Here is a 12,860-nt window from a genome sequence, read left to right as displayed (position 1 = left end):
CACAGCAGCACGTGGAGTTAGGGCCTCCTGAGCCTCAGGGGCTCTTCTTTTCTATAGCTGCTGCTCCACCAAAAGGCTATGCCTGGGATACAGGATCGAGAATGGTTGCTAAATGAGTGCAAGTGAGTCAGCCCAGGCAGCCTGACAAAAACCATCCAAGACTGAATACTATAGATTAAAACATTCACATGCAGCAAGCAGAAACCACCTCCTAAGGTGGTTTCCTCTTCTCTCCTGTGTTTAACCCCCAGGATTTAAAAACAAAACCAAAACAACTCCAAGTGTTTGATGTTACTAAGGTCCAGACATTCTGCTGCATACTTTATAGATAGCATCTCTTTTGACTTCAATCCTGAAAAGTGAGGCTGCCATCCCCAGCTTACAGAAGAGAACCTGAGATGGAGAGATTACCCAGTTTGCCTGAGGTTCCATACCTGAATTAAGGAGCCTGTTTGACGCCTAGCCAGTGGGGCAGTGGCTGGGTTTTGGAACCAGTCTCTCCGCATGCAGTACCTATCTCCAGAGGTACAGGGTGGCTCTCCCTTGCAATCTCTGGCCTTGATATTATCTGGCCACTGCCCTAATAGAATTTGAATTGCTCTCTCACACTTCAAAGCTGTTTGCTTGTATTTTCCTGGGTCTCTTTCTATGACGGCTTTCCTCACCCAGCACTGGAGTCAGTCCCAGAAGTGGGCAGGGTGTCTTCTGGTTTTAAGAGCCTTTTGTTACATTAGAGAGGCACAGAGTAATTTGTATAAATTTTTCCCCACCCTTGGGAGGGAAACATATGTATTTGAATATGTGAGTTAGAATAGCATCTGGAGCCTAAACGGGAGCTGGGGAGATAAGGCTGGAGCGCTGGAGTCACAAGCAGGAGGACCTGTGGTTAAAATCAAGTTAAATGTAAAAGGGTTGACAAACCTGAGGAACAATACAATACCTAAGGTTGTCCTTTGGCCCAAACACACCACAGAAACACACACAGGGACCCACATATTACAGGGAACCACACATTACAGGGAACCTAACAAGGAGCTGGGAATGTACTTCAGAGGTAAAGCATTTTTATATTGTGTCTAGGTTTTACACACACACTCACATACACCAAGCACCTTAAAAACAAAAAGAAAAGAAACTCAACAGGGAAACTAGCAGCCAGAGACTGATTTTTCTCCCATGGTTTCTTCTACCTTGTTACCTTTGTGTATCTTCCCAGGGTGGTTGCCTAGGTGATTTGGAGAATGTATACTAATTCCTAATGCAGTTTTTGGCCTCATACCCAATAATAGTGTCAAAGTGCAGCATAAAAAAGCTCTTGATTCAAAGACAGTACTCTCTGTCCTCCATACCTAGAGTTGTGGAGCAAGAAAGAGGGCTTTTCTTCTATCCCATGTCTCTCCTGCTCCTCACTCCAAGCAGTGACACTGAGCAGCTAGTAACCCCATGCGTGAAGAGTGTAAGCTCCTGCCAGACCGTGCCTGGAGTCCGATGAGAAGAACCTGGCCCATGGGCCAAGTTCAAGGCCGAAAAGCCCTCTTGGTCCCCTGACCTACATGGACACTGAGTCTGGTCTTCTGGTGCCCCTGCCTTCGGCACTGTGGTTAGTTTAACTCTGTGCCCCCACCTTGAGGTGAGCTTTGATGAAAAAGTGGTCAGGGCCCAGGCCTGACCCTTGGAGATTTGGGGATTTTGTCTTAGAAAATTATCAACCAAACTAGCAGGGGCAGGAGGTCTGGATTCCTGTGGCTTGGGCTAACTTAAGTCCAGAGAAACCAAGGGCCTATGATTGCCACCATGGTTGCCCAGCATAACCATATCCTCTGGCTCTCCTCCTCCCACTTAGGATAGCTGCAGCTGGGTGGTTCTTGCTTCACCGTGAGCATGACCTTCCATACTAGAAAGCCTTTGCTGCTTGGGAGATCTTGGCGACTGATGCTCTCAAGCTGCTCCAGAGCCTTTCACTGTAGCACAGGCTCCAGCAAAACAACTGGGAAGCATAGGTGTGATTCCTCCCAGAGATCTGCCTCTTTAGCAAATCTGGACCACAAAACTCCCGGCTCCTGGCTCCCATGGCACTGCTTCTGTAGATTGGGAATTGTTTGTTTGCCATGACTGTATATCTTGGACCTTTGTCTTGGCTTCCTGTAATATAGTAGGATGATCAGATTTGTGTGCAAGCATCCCAAAGAAGTCAGTCTGCTGTAATCCTGGGTGGCAGAGAAATTAGGTCTGTGGGTTTCTGAGCTATGTGCTTCTCTCTCTCCCCCACACATGCGGCATGCTTGCCTTGCTGCCTGGTGATATTTCATAGATGGTTTGGGCATGCAGTGGTAAACATTGCCATGCCAGAGACTTCCAGAGACTCAACCAACTTTGGGATGACTTGTCACTCACATTTTTTGGAGTCAGGGAAAGCCAGGGTAAGAAGGTTGTTGTAGGTGCTTTTCTTGTTTCCTCTCTTCACCTAGCTAGTTCTCAGACCAATGAAGCCCCTTTAGTCAAAATGTTCTAACTGGAACTTCACTCAGGGGTGGCTTGATAGAGATTCCAGTCTTAAAATTTCACCTCTTTGGCAAGATGTGATGCCTGCCTTTAATCCCAATACTCAGTAGGCAGAGGCAGGCCTCTCTGAATTTGAGGCTAGCCTGGGATACATAGTTTCAGACCAGCTAGAGCTACATAGTGAGAGCCTGTGTCAGAAGAAAAGAAAAGCAATGCCTCGTCCTGCACACTGCTTCAAACTATGGTTTGACTGGCCTTCAAACCATAGCAGCATTCTAACAAGACTGGGCCCAGAACCCATGAAGTGAGCACAAGGTGGGCGTGGCCCGAGCTGCCACCTAACAATCCTTTCCCTTGCCCTGCAGACCTGCTGACCATGAGGGAGTACCACTGTCTGCTGCAGTTATTGTGCCCAGATTTCCCGCTGGAGCTCACTCAGAAAGCGGCCAGGTATGTATGTCCAAGCCTTCAAGTGCATGCACTCTGGGAGCCAGAGCTTCTTCAAGAAACCAGAACAGTGGGTCTCAGAAAAGGCATTAGGAGAGAAACTGGCCTTCAAGGGAGAGGTCTGTCGTGAGTTCCCCTCAGATATAACATTTTCTGTTCCCTAAGAGAAACCAATGATCCTTTGTGGTTTTCCCAGGAGCCTTAGGTTCTGAAAATAAGTGAAATAGACACAAAGCCACAGAAGTACAAGTGGCGCGCGCGCGCACACACACACACACACACACAAGGATATTCTGAAGAAAGAGGAGCAAGCATGGAAGGCTGAAAGTGGGGACTGGAAAGACATGGAAGGACTAAAACCCCAACTGAATGGAGTGCAGCTTATCGTATGTGTGCTAAAAAAGCAGCTTTGGAAGTTAGCCCAGACCTGTGGCTTAGCAGAGTCTTAGGAGCCCCTAAGTCACATGTGTGGTTTCACCATTGCTCACGTGCTTTTAACTAAATGAAGCAGTTGAACTATACCTATTAAGTTTTAATCATTTAACACAAATATGAGGTGGGGTTGCATATTCAAGCAGAACAAAAGATTTTCTGAAAAGCTCCCAGTTTCCAAAATAAGTTAATATTGAAGTCATTTATGTTCATTGTTCCACTTCCGTTTACTTACTCAGTTATGTCGGTCCTCATGAGAAGATACCTTTCCGACTTCTCTACCATGCCCCTTACTGAAGAGGAAACTGGAGGGCAAAGAGGTTAACTATTGTCAAATTGACTGATAACTTGTAAGTAGCAGAGGTGTGAGTGGCCCCGCTGGCCAGAGTCAAGAGACTTTGCATGCAGCTTCCTCACTGGCCTTTTCCATGTGGGGCACCATCTCTGCCTAGAAGGTCGGCTCCTTAAACAAAGGTCCAGTGCCTCTGCTATACCAAGAATCACTGTGCTCCTCCCAAAGACCCCAGCTCATTCTCTCTCTAGACTTGGAGGATGGGAAAGTCAGTGGCCCTAAGCTGCAGGCAGGAGCCTCTTCTGAGAAAGGACATTTTGTATTCAAAGTGTATGAGCTAATTTCACTGATAATGTGCAGAGTTTACAAAAAATATTATAGCTCCTTGACCCTTATTGTGTCCTGGGCACTCATCCTTTCCAGAGACTGCAAGTACCAGCAATAGTGCAGGCTTATTGTTTTTGTTAATCTGCAACCCAAAGGGAGATGGGATTTTTGCTTTGGTTTGATTTTGTGGTTTTTGAGACAGTCTTTTTCTATGTATCCTCCTGCCTCAGCCGCCTCAGGCCTGGCATACACTGTCAGACCTGCCTTGAATTCTTAGTTGAAAGGACAAAAAAAGGAGGAGGAGGGGGAGGAAGCAGAAGGTGATAATCACAGGAGATTATTTCTATAATTTAAAAGCAGCCAGTGGAGTTAGCGTCAGAATTCCATGATAGTTTCCCCTTGGGTTCTTCTCATTTTAAGAAAGATTCAGTCTAAGTGATTGGCAGTGGGATTCATCCTTTTAATGTCAGGACTTAAGAATAGATATATGACTCTGGGGAATTCTGATAAGGAGAAGGATCTGGGCCTGGTGGCCTCATCTGTAGTTCCAGCACTCCAGTGGAGACTAAATTAGGAAGATCATGGGGCCAAGGCCAACCTTGTTTACATAGTGAGGCTATGTCACAAAAAGAGTTGGAGGGTGATGGAGAGAAGAAAAGAGAAAAGGAAAGACGCCATCCATCTAAATGTGTGTGCTCCAGGAGGGCAAGCAGGATCCGGCAGCCTCCATTGCTGCTGAGTCCCTGTCAGTGAGCATCATTCTGCTCAAACCATCCTGCTTGACACTGTGCATGACTGTTGGGTGAGTGGACATATGGGGAAAGGGAGGGGAGAGATTCCTCACCTACCACTGGACACCGTTCTAAGTGACAGTAAGACAAGAGCCACCACCTCTTATTTTTCCATTTGCGTATTCATCAACTGTTTCTCTTCTGATAGTTTTCTTGAGGGCAGAGTTACAATTTACAAATTCACAGCTTTACTCACTTAAGTGTGTAATTCCATGGCTTTTAGAATATTGCCAGAGCTGTGCATTCATGACTATAGTCCATTTTAGAACTTTCTTACCGTCAAAGGAAGTCCTGCACACTTTAGGCATGGTTCTCCAGTGTCTCCCATTCCCAGAGCTAGGTGAGCACTGCCCTGCTTTCTGTCTCTGTGGATTTGCCTGCTCTGGGCATTTCAACTAAATGGAAGTTGCCAGTTGATGATGGCACACACCTGTAATCCCATCACTTGGAAGCTGAGACAAATAGGTCATTGTAAGACCAAGGCTAGCCTGGGGTACATAGTGAAACCGTGTCTAAATGAAATGCACTTCAAATAATGGAATTACAGTGTAATATATGGTCCCTTGTACCTGGCTCTTCTCTCTCTCTCTCTCTCTCTCTCTCTCTCTCTCTCTCTCTCTCTCTCCCCCCCCCTCTCTCTCTCTTTCTCTTAAAGAGTTACTTATTAGCCAGATGTAGCGTTGCATGCCTTTAATCCCTGTGAGAGACCTTGTCTCAAAAACAAAACAAACAAAAAAAGGTTATTTTTTGTGTGTATGTGTACCTGTGTGAGTTTATGTGTACTACGTACTCAACAGGAGGCAAGAAAAGGACATTAGATCCTGGAGTAAGCCAGTTACGAGCCACTGTGGGTGCTGGGAAACAAGCCTAGATCTTCTGCAAGAGCAGCAAGTGCTCATAACTACTGAGTCATCTCTCGAGCCACATCAAATAGTTCTTGAGTGGCAGTTTCATACAAAGAGCTATTCTGAACACTGAGGCTATAGTTATTAATAAAATGTATTCCTACCCTCACAGGACAATATTGAATTTTGAAGTGTACCCCTTGAGTTCTTGCACTTGTCATGTGTCACCATGATTTCTTCCCCTCCAGAATAGCTGCTGTCCTCCCTTCCCATTCTGTTTGTTTGTTTATATTTCTGTAGAATTAGAGGTGTGGATGTTTTGTGTACCACTATGTGCATAGTGCCCACAGAAGCAGATGAGGTGGTTGAATCCTGTAGAACTATAAGCCATGATATGTGTGCTGGGGATTGAACCCAGGTCTTCTGGAAGAACAGCCGGTGCTCTTGAGCACTGAGCCATCTCTTCAGCCCCCTTCCCTTCCCATTCTTGATAGTATGTGATACATTTATGAGATTAGGGCAAAGATTTGCATTTGCTCACGCTCATTTCCCCAGATCCTTCTAAACAATCTGATTCATGTAAGTGCTACAAGATTATAAATGACAGGATACTCTTTAAACCATAGATCCTGGTCTAGAGACGTTGCTCCGCAGTTAGGAGCACTTGCTGCGTAGGCAAGAGGACTGGAGTTTAGATTCCAGAGCCCACGGAGCAAGCCAGCATCCTACACACACGTGTCACTCTAGGGAGCCATGGCCCTATCCCATGTATGTGTGCTAAGTGAGGTAATACAGGGATAAATAGATACATGAATGTTCTTTGTATGGCATTACACACATACACACACACACACACACACACACACACACAATATTTATTTTAAAAGTTAAGAACAGGCCCAGTGATGGTGGCTTATCATGCTTCTAGTCCCAGAACTCAGGAGGCAGAGGCAGGTGGATCTCTGGGTTTGAGGCCAGCCTGGTCTACAAAGCTAGTTCCAGGACAACCAGGGCTATCCTGTCTCAAAAAAGATAAAATGATCTGAGGAGAGGGGGAGAATAGGAAGATTGGCAGGGGCGGGGGTGGGGAAGGATTGGAAGTAGAGGAGGTGGGGGAGGCTGTGACCCAGATGTAAAGTAAATAAATTAATTTTAAAATAGAAATTAAAATGCAAGAAAAAGCTAAAGTAAAATTAAATTTAAAAAATAAAAGTTTAAAAGCAGGGGCTGGAAAGATGGATCAGTGGTTGTGAACACTTTTCTTGTAGAATATTTCCCAGCACCCACATGGTAGCTCACTACTGTCTATAACTCCAGTTTCAGAGGATCCAGTGCCCTTCCTGATCTCCACAGGCACCAGATATACATGCATGTGCTGCACAGATATACACGCAGGCAAAATATTCATAAACACTAATGATAAATTAAAAATAAATAAATAAAATTTAAGAACAAAAACAAATTCTTGTTTGTTGATATAGGGTGTCAGGTAGCCCAAGCTAGCCTGGAGTTCACTATGTAGACCAAGGTGACCTGAAATTTTTGATCTCCAGCCTCTACCTCTCAAGTGTCAGAAACAACCAAATTTCTTTGTGCCAGGGCACAAATATATGCTAGGTACAATTATCAATACAGAAAGACTTATAACGTGCTAGTCCTCTTTGGTAAGAGGCTCATGTGCTATTTAACAGAAACGTAACCTCTCATTATGAGGAATGAACACATCATAACCAGCAATGCCAATGGCATTAGGGAATTACTAGCATGCATGTACAAACAGAAGGAGACTTTCCCCTGGGAAATGCACAGGAGGATAGCTGCAGAATAAAGAGGAATTCAGTTAGGTGTGAGTATCAGGCTTCTCTGTCAATCTCAGCTCCCCCATGTTGTTCATTCCCTACTCCACTCCAGTTGCTGTGTGTACTGCAAGCTGGCAGCTACCCAGAAAATGCCTCTGGACCACTAGGCTCTTCTCACTTTGTCCTGAAAGTCAGATGGCCAGCTTCCCCTAAACCTGCCCAGGCATCTGACTATAGATGTGGGTGGCTAAGCCTGTAAGGCTGCTTCTTTCAAAAAGATGAATCGCCCTCACCCATCCACTGCCAGCTTACTTACTCAGGGCCTTGAGGTCTGGGGACAGGCTGCAGGCGGCTCCAGTCTGTGATGATGCACATGGCAAGGAATGTAATCCACGGGCAGCTGTAAACCAGAGCCTGTCCGTGACATGGCTTCTCCACAAGTGCCTGCTTAAAGGGCTACAAGCGTTCTAGCCAGGCCATGGGGCATCAGGTGTGAGCTGGAGACACAGGAAGGAGCTAACAAGCTCTACGACAGCAGCCCAGGCAGAGACCTGTCTACCTCATTCTTTCAGGAATGAGAAAGTTGGACCCTTTATCCCCAAAGGGCCACCAGAGCATCTCCAGCCCATCATCCTCGGAGCTAGGAAGCTTTCCTCGTGCCTCCGAGCACGTGCCTGGGCTTGGGTTGCGAGGCACTTGCTTAGCATGTGTGAGGCCCTATTCAGCCCCCAGCCTGTAAAACAAGAGCGAGCATGTGATTAGAACCAGACTTCTGGATCTATTAGCTTGTGCTCTTAAGAAGGTTATGTCTCTGAGCCTCGCTGCCCTTACTTGTAAGGTGGCAATAACAATTATCTGTAATGTGCTTAAAATAGTGCCCTGCACAGAGTAAACTTGCAATACAGTTCAAAGTAGTCGAATTAAAGTTGACCTACAGGGGCACAGGTGTTAGAAGGAGGTGGGTGTGGGAGCTGGAAAGATGCCTCAGTGGTTGTGAGTACTTGCAGAGAGCCCACGTCAGGCAGCCCTCAAGTGTAGGTAACTAACTCTAGGGGAGTCCACACCCTCTTCTGTCCTCCTTGAGCACTACACTCGCTTGCACGTACAGGCACACCAACACACACATAATTAAAAATGACTAATAAACAGAAGAGCAAGAGGAAGAAGGAAGGAGAAGAAGGTGAATATACAGCCACCAGAGTCCATTGATTGGATGGCCATAAGGACATCCCTTAACTTTCCTGAGCCCTGTTCCTACTTCTATAAAATAGGAACAATATTAACTATAGAGTTTTGTGAGATTTCAGTAACAAATATGTAAATTGTTTAGCAAAGTCAATAAATGATCATTTAAGTTCAGCACATAGAAGCAGAGCTCTGTCTTCAAGACAAGTCTGGTCTACAGATTGAGTTCCCACACAGCTAGGGCTGCACAGAAACCCTGTCTTGAAGAAACAAAAAACAATAACAGTGATAAATAATAATTAAATGAAACATAGTGGTGCATGCCTGTCCTCCTAGTGCTCAGAAGGTAAGGCAGGGGGCCAGCAGGTCAAAGGATACACAACATCGTGTCTCAAACCAAAACTAAAACAAAATAAGAGAATATAAATAAATAAGTAAATAAATAATTTACTGTTACAATGATGATGTTGGCACTGTTATTGTTTTTATTGTTGTTGTTGTTATTATTATTGTTGTTGTTGTTGTTTTTCAAGACAGGGTTTCTCTGTGTAGCCTTGGCTGTCCTGGAACTCACTCTGTGGTCCAGGTTGGCCTCAAATTTACAGAGATCCACCTGCCCTGCACCCTGAGTGCTGGGATTAAAGGTGATATCACTACTTCCCAGCAATGTTGTTGTTATTATTATGACCAGATTTTTAAAAAATAAGACCTGGAGAAGTAGCACAGCAGTTAAGAGCACTGGCTGCTCTTCCAGGGGACCTACGTTCAATTCCCAGTACCTACATGGTGATTCACAACCACCTAAAATTCCAGTTCCAGATCTGATGAACTATTCTGACCTTTCAGACGTGGTGCCCAGAAATACATGCAGACAAAACATCCATACACATAATAATAATAATAATAATAATAATAATAATAATAAGAAGAAGAAGAAGAAGAAGAAGAAGAAGAAGAAACAATAAGACAACAATAAAGTGGTTTTTTTTAGAACAAATGAAAGTGCTTTTCAGCCTTTTTCTCTTCACAACGCTTAGAAGATGATATCTAATGAAACATCAAGATAAGATGACCTGTGGTTAGCCTGTGGTTAGACAGGATTTTAGAAGCTCCAACCCAAGGGTAGATTAAAAGCAGCATCTCTCCCCTGGACTAGTGTCAGAATAACCTGAGTGGCCTCTTAAACCCCGGGTAGCAGCTCCACTCCCAAGTTCAAGAGTTCTAGGGCAGTACCCCAAAGATTTATATTTCTAAAAATTTCCCTGATGATGTGGATGGTCTGGGAACCACACTGGAGACTGCTGGTTTAAAGTGTTACCTACAGGCTCCCTCTGGCATCTTAGCCCAGAGTGAATTAAATTGCTGACATTCCCTTCTCTAATGTCATCTGAAATACTGTTTAACATCTCCCTACCAAAGGCCACACCTCTAGTCGGGGATCTGCCCAGAATAGGAAACACATTCTTGTCATCATTGCATCAGTAATAATGCACAGAGCGCTTACCCACGGGCACCAAACCCACAGAAGGTCCAGTTTCAGGCACAGTTACTTCCACTCAGGAAAGTCACTTTAAGCTAGTCTCTGTGTCCCCAAATCATAGTATAGCCTGATGGGGAAGGACAGGTGCTAGGGCCACACAGCCCTCCATTCAAATGCCAGATCCATCACAACAAGCCTGTGTGGTCTTACTTGAGTTATTTAACTTTGCCAGAGATGGCGGGTGGTTCGTGCCTAGAACTGCAATAATCTCTTAAGGAAAGAGAATTACTTTGAGTTCCAGGCAAGGCCAGGCTACACAGTGAGTTCCAGGCCAGCCTGAGCTACACAGTAAGACCTTGTATCAAAACAGTTGTGTAACTTCTCTAGCATCAGTTTTCCCCGTCTATAAAACAGAGACGATGTTAGCTAATGGGGTTGTTTTAAAGCCTTAATGAGATAAGCCATGTAAAGCCCATGTCATAATGCCCCCACAAATTACCTACTTTTTTATACTTGATTTTAACCCAAAGGCCGAAAAGTACTCAAATTATCTGGTTTTTTAAATTATAATGTAGAGGCTAAGCACAGTGAGACACATCTTAGCCCAGAAATCAAGTGGCAGAGACAAGCACCTGGTGCTACTTGGAAATGCAGGCACAGTTATTATAGCTCAGAAAACCCTTAACTTAACTCCAAGGGGACTGAAGACGTTAATGTAAGATCAGAGGCTATTAGAGAGAAATGTAGGGGAACACAAGCTATAGAAATAAAGGGGGGTTCCTGAATAGGACTCCAGTCACTCAGGAAATAGTGCTAGCCACTGACAGATTGAAGCCAGGCATGGTGGCACAGGCCTTTGATTCCATCACTCTGCAGGTGGAAGCAAGCAGATTTTTGTGAATTTAAGGCCAGTCTAGTCTCTATAGTGAGTTCCAGTTCAGCCATGGCTAATAGTGATACCCAGTCTCAAAAATATTGCTTTTAATTTTAAAAAATTAAATACATATGTAGCATAGTGAATGAAAAGTGGTGTCTCACACCTATGTTCATCCTTCAAGTGTTTGCTGAGTGTCTGGTATGAAGTGGCAAAAACTGGTGTTTTTTCTTTTGTTTTGTTTTGTTTTTTTTTTTTTTATGAGACAGGTCTCTCTGTGTAGCCTTGACTATCCTGGAACTTCCTTGGTAGACCAGGTTGGCCTCATATTCATGGAGATCTGCTTGCCTCTGCCTCCCAAATGCTGGCTTTAAAGGGATATGCCACCACCACTTGGCTGGCAAAAGAATTCTTCAACATGCTGCCAAAGCCCAAGCCCAGTAGGTAAGACAAACACAGTTGTCTGCAGACAGAACTCTTCCTGCACAGCCGCTGTTCACTGAGCAAGCATGCCATCCCTGCTAGGCACTCTTTAGGGTACTTCAGCTAGAGCACTGAGCAAAAGCCCTTGCCTTAGCAGGACTGAGATTCCAGAGTGAGGGAGGAGGTCCCATCAAGGAAGCAGGAATTCCCCAATGGAAAGCTGATCTCTGGCCACAATTGTCAAATGCTAGCTGCTAGACAAGTGGTTCTCACCCTTCCTAAGGCTGTGACCCTCTAGTACAGTTCCTCATGTTGTGGTGACTCCAACCATAAAATTATTTCGTTGCTACTTCATAACTGTAATTTTGCTGCTGTTATGAATGGTAATGTAAATATCTGATATGTAGGATATCTGGTATGTGGCCTCCAAAGAGAGCTCAGCCAACAGATTGAGAACCACTGTACTGGACCAAGGAATTTAAATGTAAATGTTCTATTTAACAAAAGATAGCAAGCAAAATTGAGGGGCTGGGACATGGCCTAGTGACAGAGCACATGCTTTGCAAAGTCATGAGTTCGATCTCTAGTACCATGGCCACAAAAAAAGCTGAAGTTGGTGTCATGCTTGAAGTCTTAGCTACTAGGGAGGCTGTGAAAGGGAGGTCACTTGAACTTGGGAATGAGTCCAGTCTGGGCATATAGTTAGACCCTTCTCAAAAGTAGACAACCAAGCAAAGTCTGGCCTGGTGACATAGACCCGTAATCCTAACTACTGAGGTTAGGTCCAAGACCTGCTGGACTAGGTAAGCATAGGCAACTTAGTGCGACTCTATCTCAAGTTAAAAACTAAGAAGAGGGCAGGATGCAGCTCACAAGAGAAATAGCCCCTGGGTTCACTCCCTGGTACTGTTTTGTTGTTGTTTTTGGTGGGGGTGGGGGTAATTTTTGGTTTTGGTTTTTGTTTTTTTAAGTTGAGCTAGGCAATGTAGAACACATATTTAATTCCAGCACCTGGAAACACAATCAAGCAGACCTCTGTGAGTTGAAAGACAGCTTGGTCTACTTAGTGAGTTCCAGACTAGCCAGGGCTATGTAGTGAGACTCTATCTCAAAAAAGATTTTAAAAAAATTAAAAGAATGGAAGAAGATATTTGTTATGTTCATTCTAGAAGTTCCAGAACTTTTAGGTTCCAAGAATGCTTTACTTGGGTATGGTGGCAGATACACTCAGGATGCACTTGGGATGCCCTTGGGAAGTAGGAGGAGGAGGATCGGAACTCCAAGACCAGCCTTAGCTACTTGAGACTCTGCCTCAAACAAACCACCACAACAAAAGCCATTTAAAAGTTGAGTTGAAGAACATGGGTGTCAGGCTGTGCTCTGCAGTAATCTGAGTGCTTGTGTACTTCTTGAAATCAGAAGGGAATTCAATAGACAGCAGAGCAGTAAGGAGGCCAAAGAAT

The 12,860-nt window shown here is 44.7% G+C and overlaps 1 protein-coding gene across 4 annotated transcripts in view; it reads left to right on the top strand.

Moving 5' to 3' along the window:
- The window catches only part of Cstpp1 (centriolar satellite-associated tubulin polyglutamylase complex regulator 1), a 157,610-nt gene that overhangs the window by 130,153 nt on the left and 14,597 nt on the right, over positions 1-12,860 (top strand). For all 4 annotated transcript variants that reach the window (XM_034493927.2, XM_076929249.1, XM_034493926.2 and 1 more), the window contains exon 4: positions 2,868-2,952. In XM_034493927.2, coding sequence (XP_034349818.1) covers positions 2,868-2,952 — 85 coding nt within the window. The remainder of the gene's footprint in view (positions 1-2,867; positions 2,953-12,860) is intronic.

Source organism: Arvicanthis niloticus, chromosome 2 (genome assembly GCF_011762505.2).
Source record: "Arvicanthis niloticus isolate mArvNil1 chromosome 2, mArvNil1.pat.X, whole genome shotgun sequence".
NCBI classification, from domain to species: domain Eukaryota; kingdom Metazoa; phylum Chordata; class Mammalia; order Rodentia; family Muridae; genus Arvicanthis; species Arvicanthis niloticus.
This window is presented reverse-complemented; position numbering and strand designations above follow the sequence as displayed.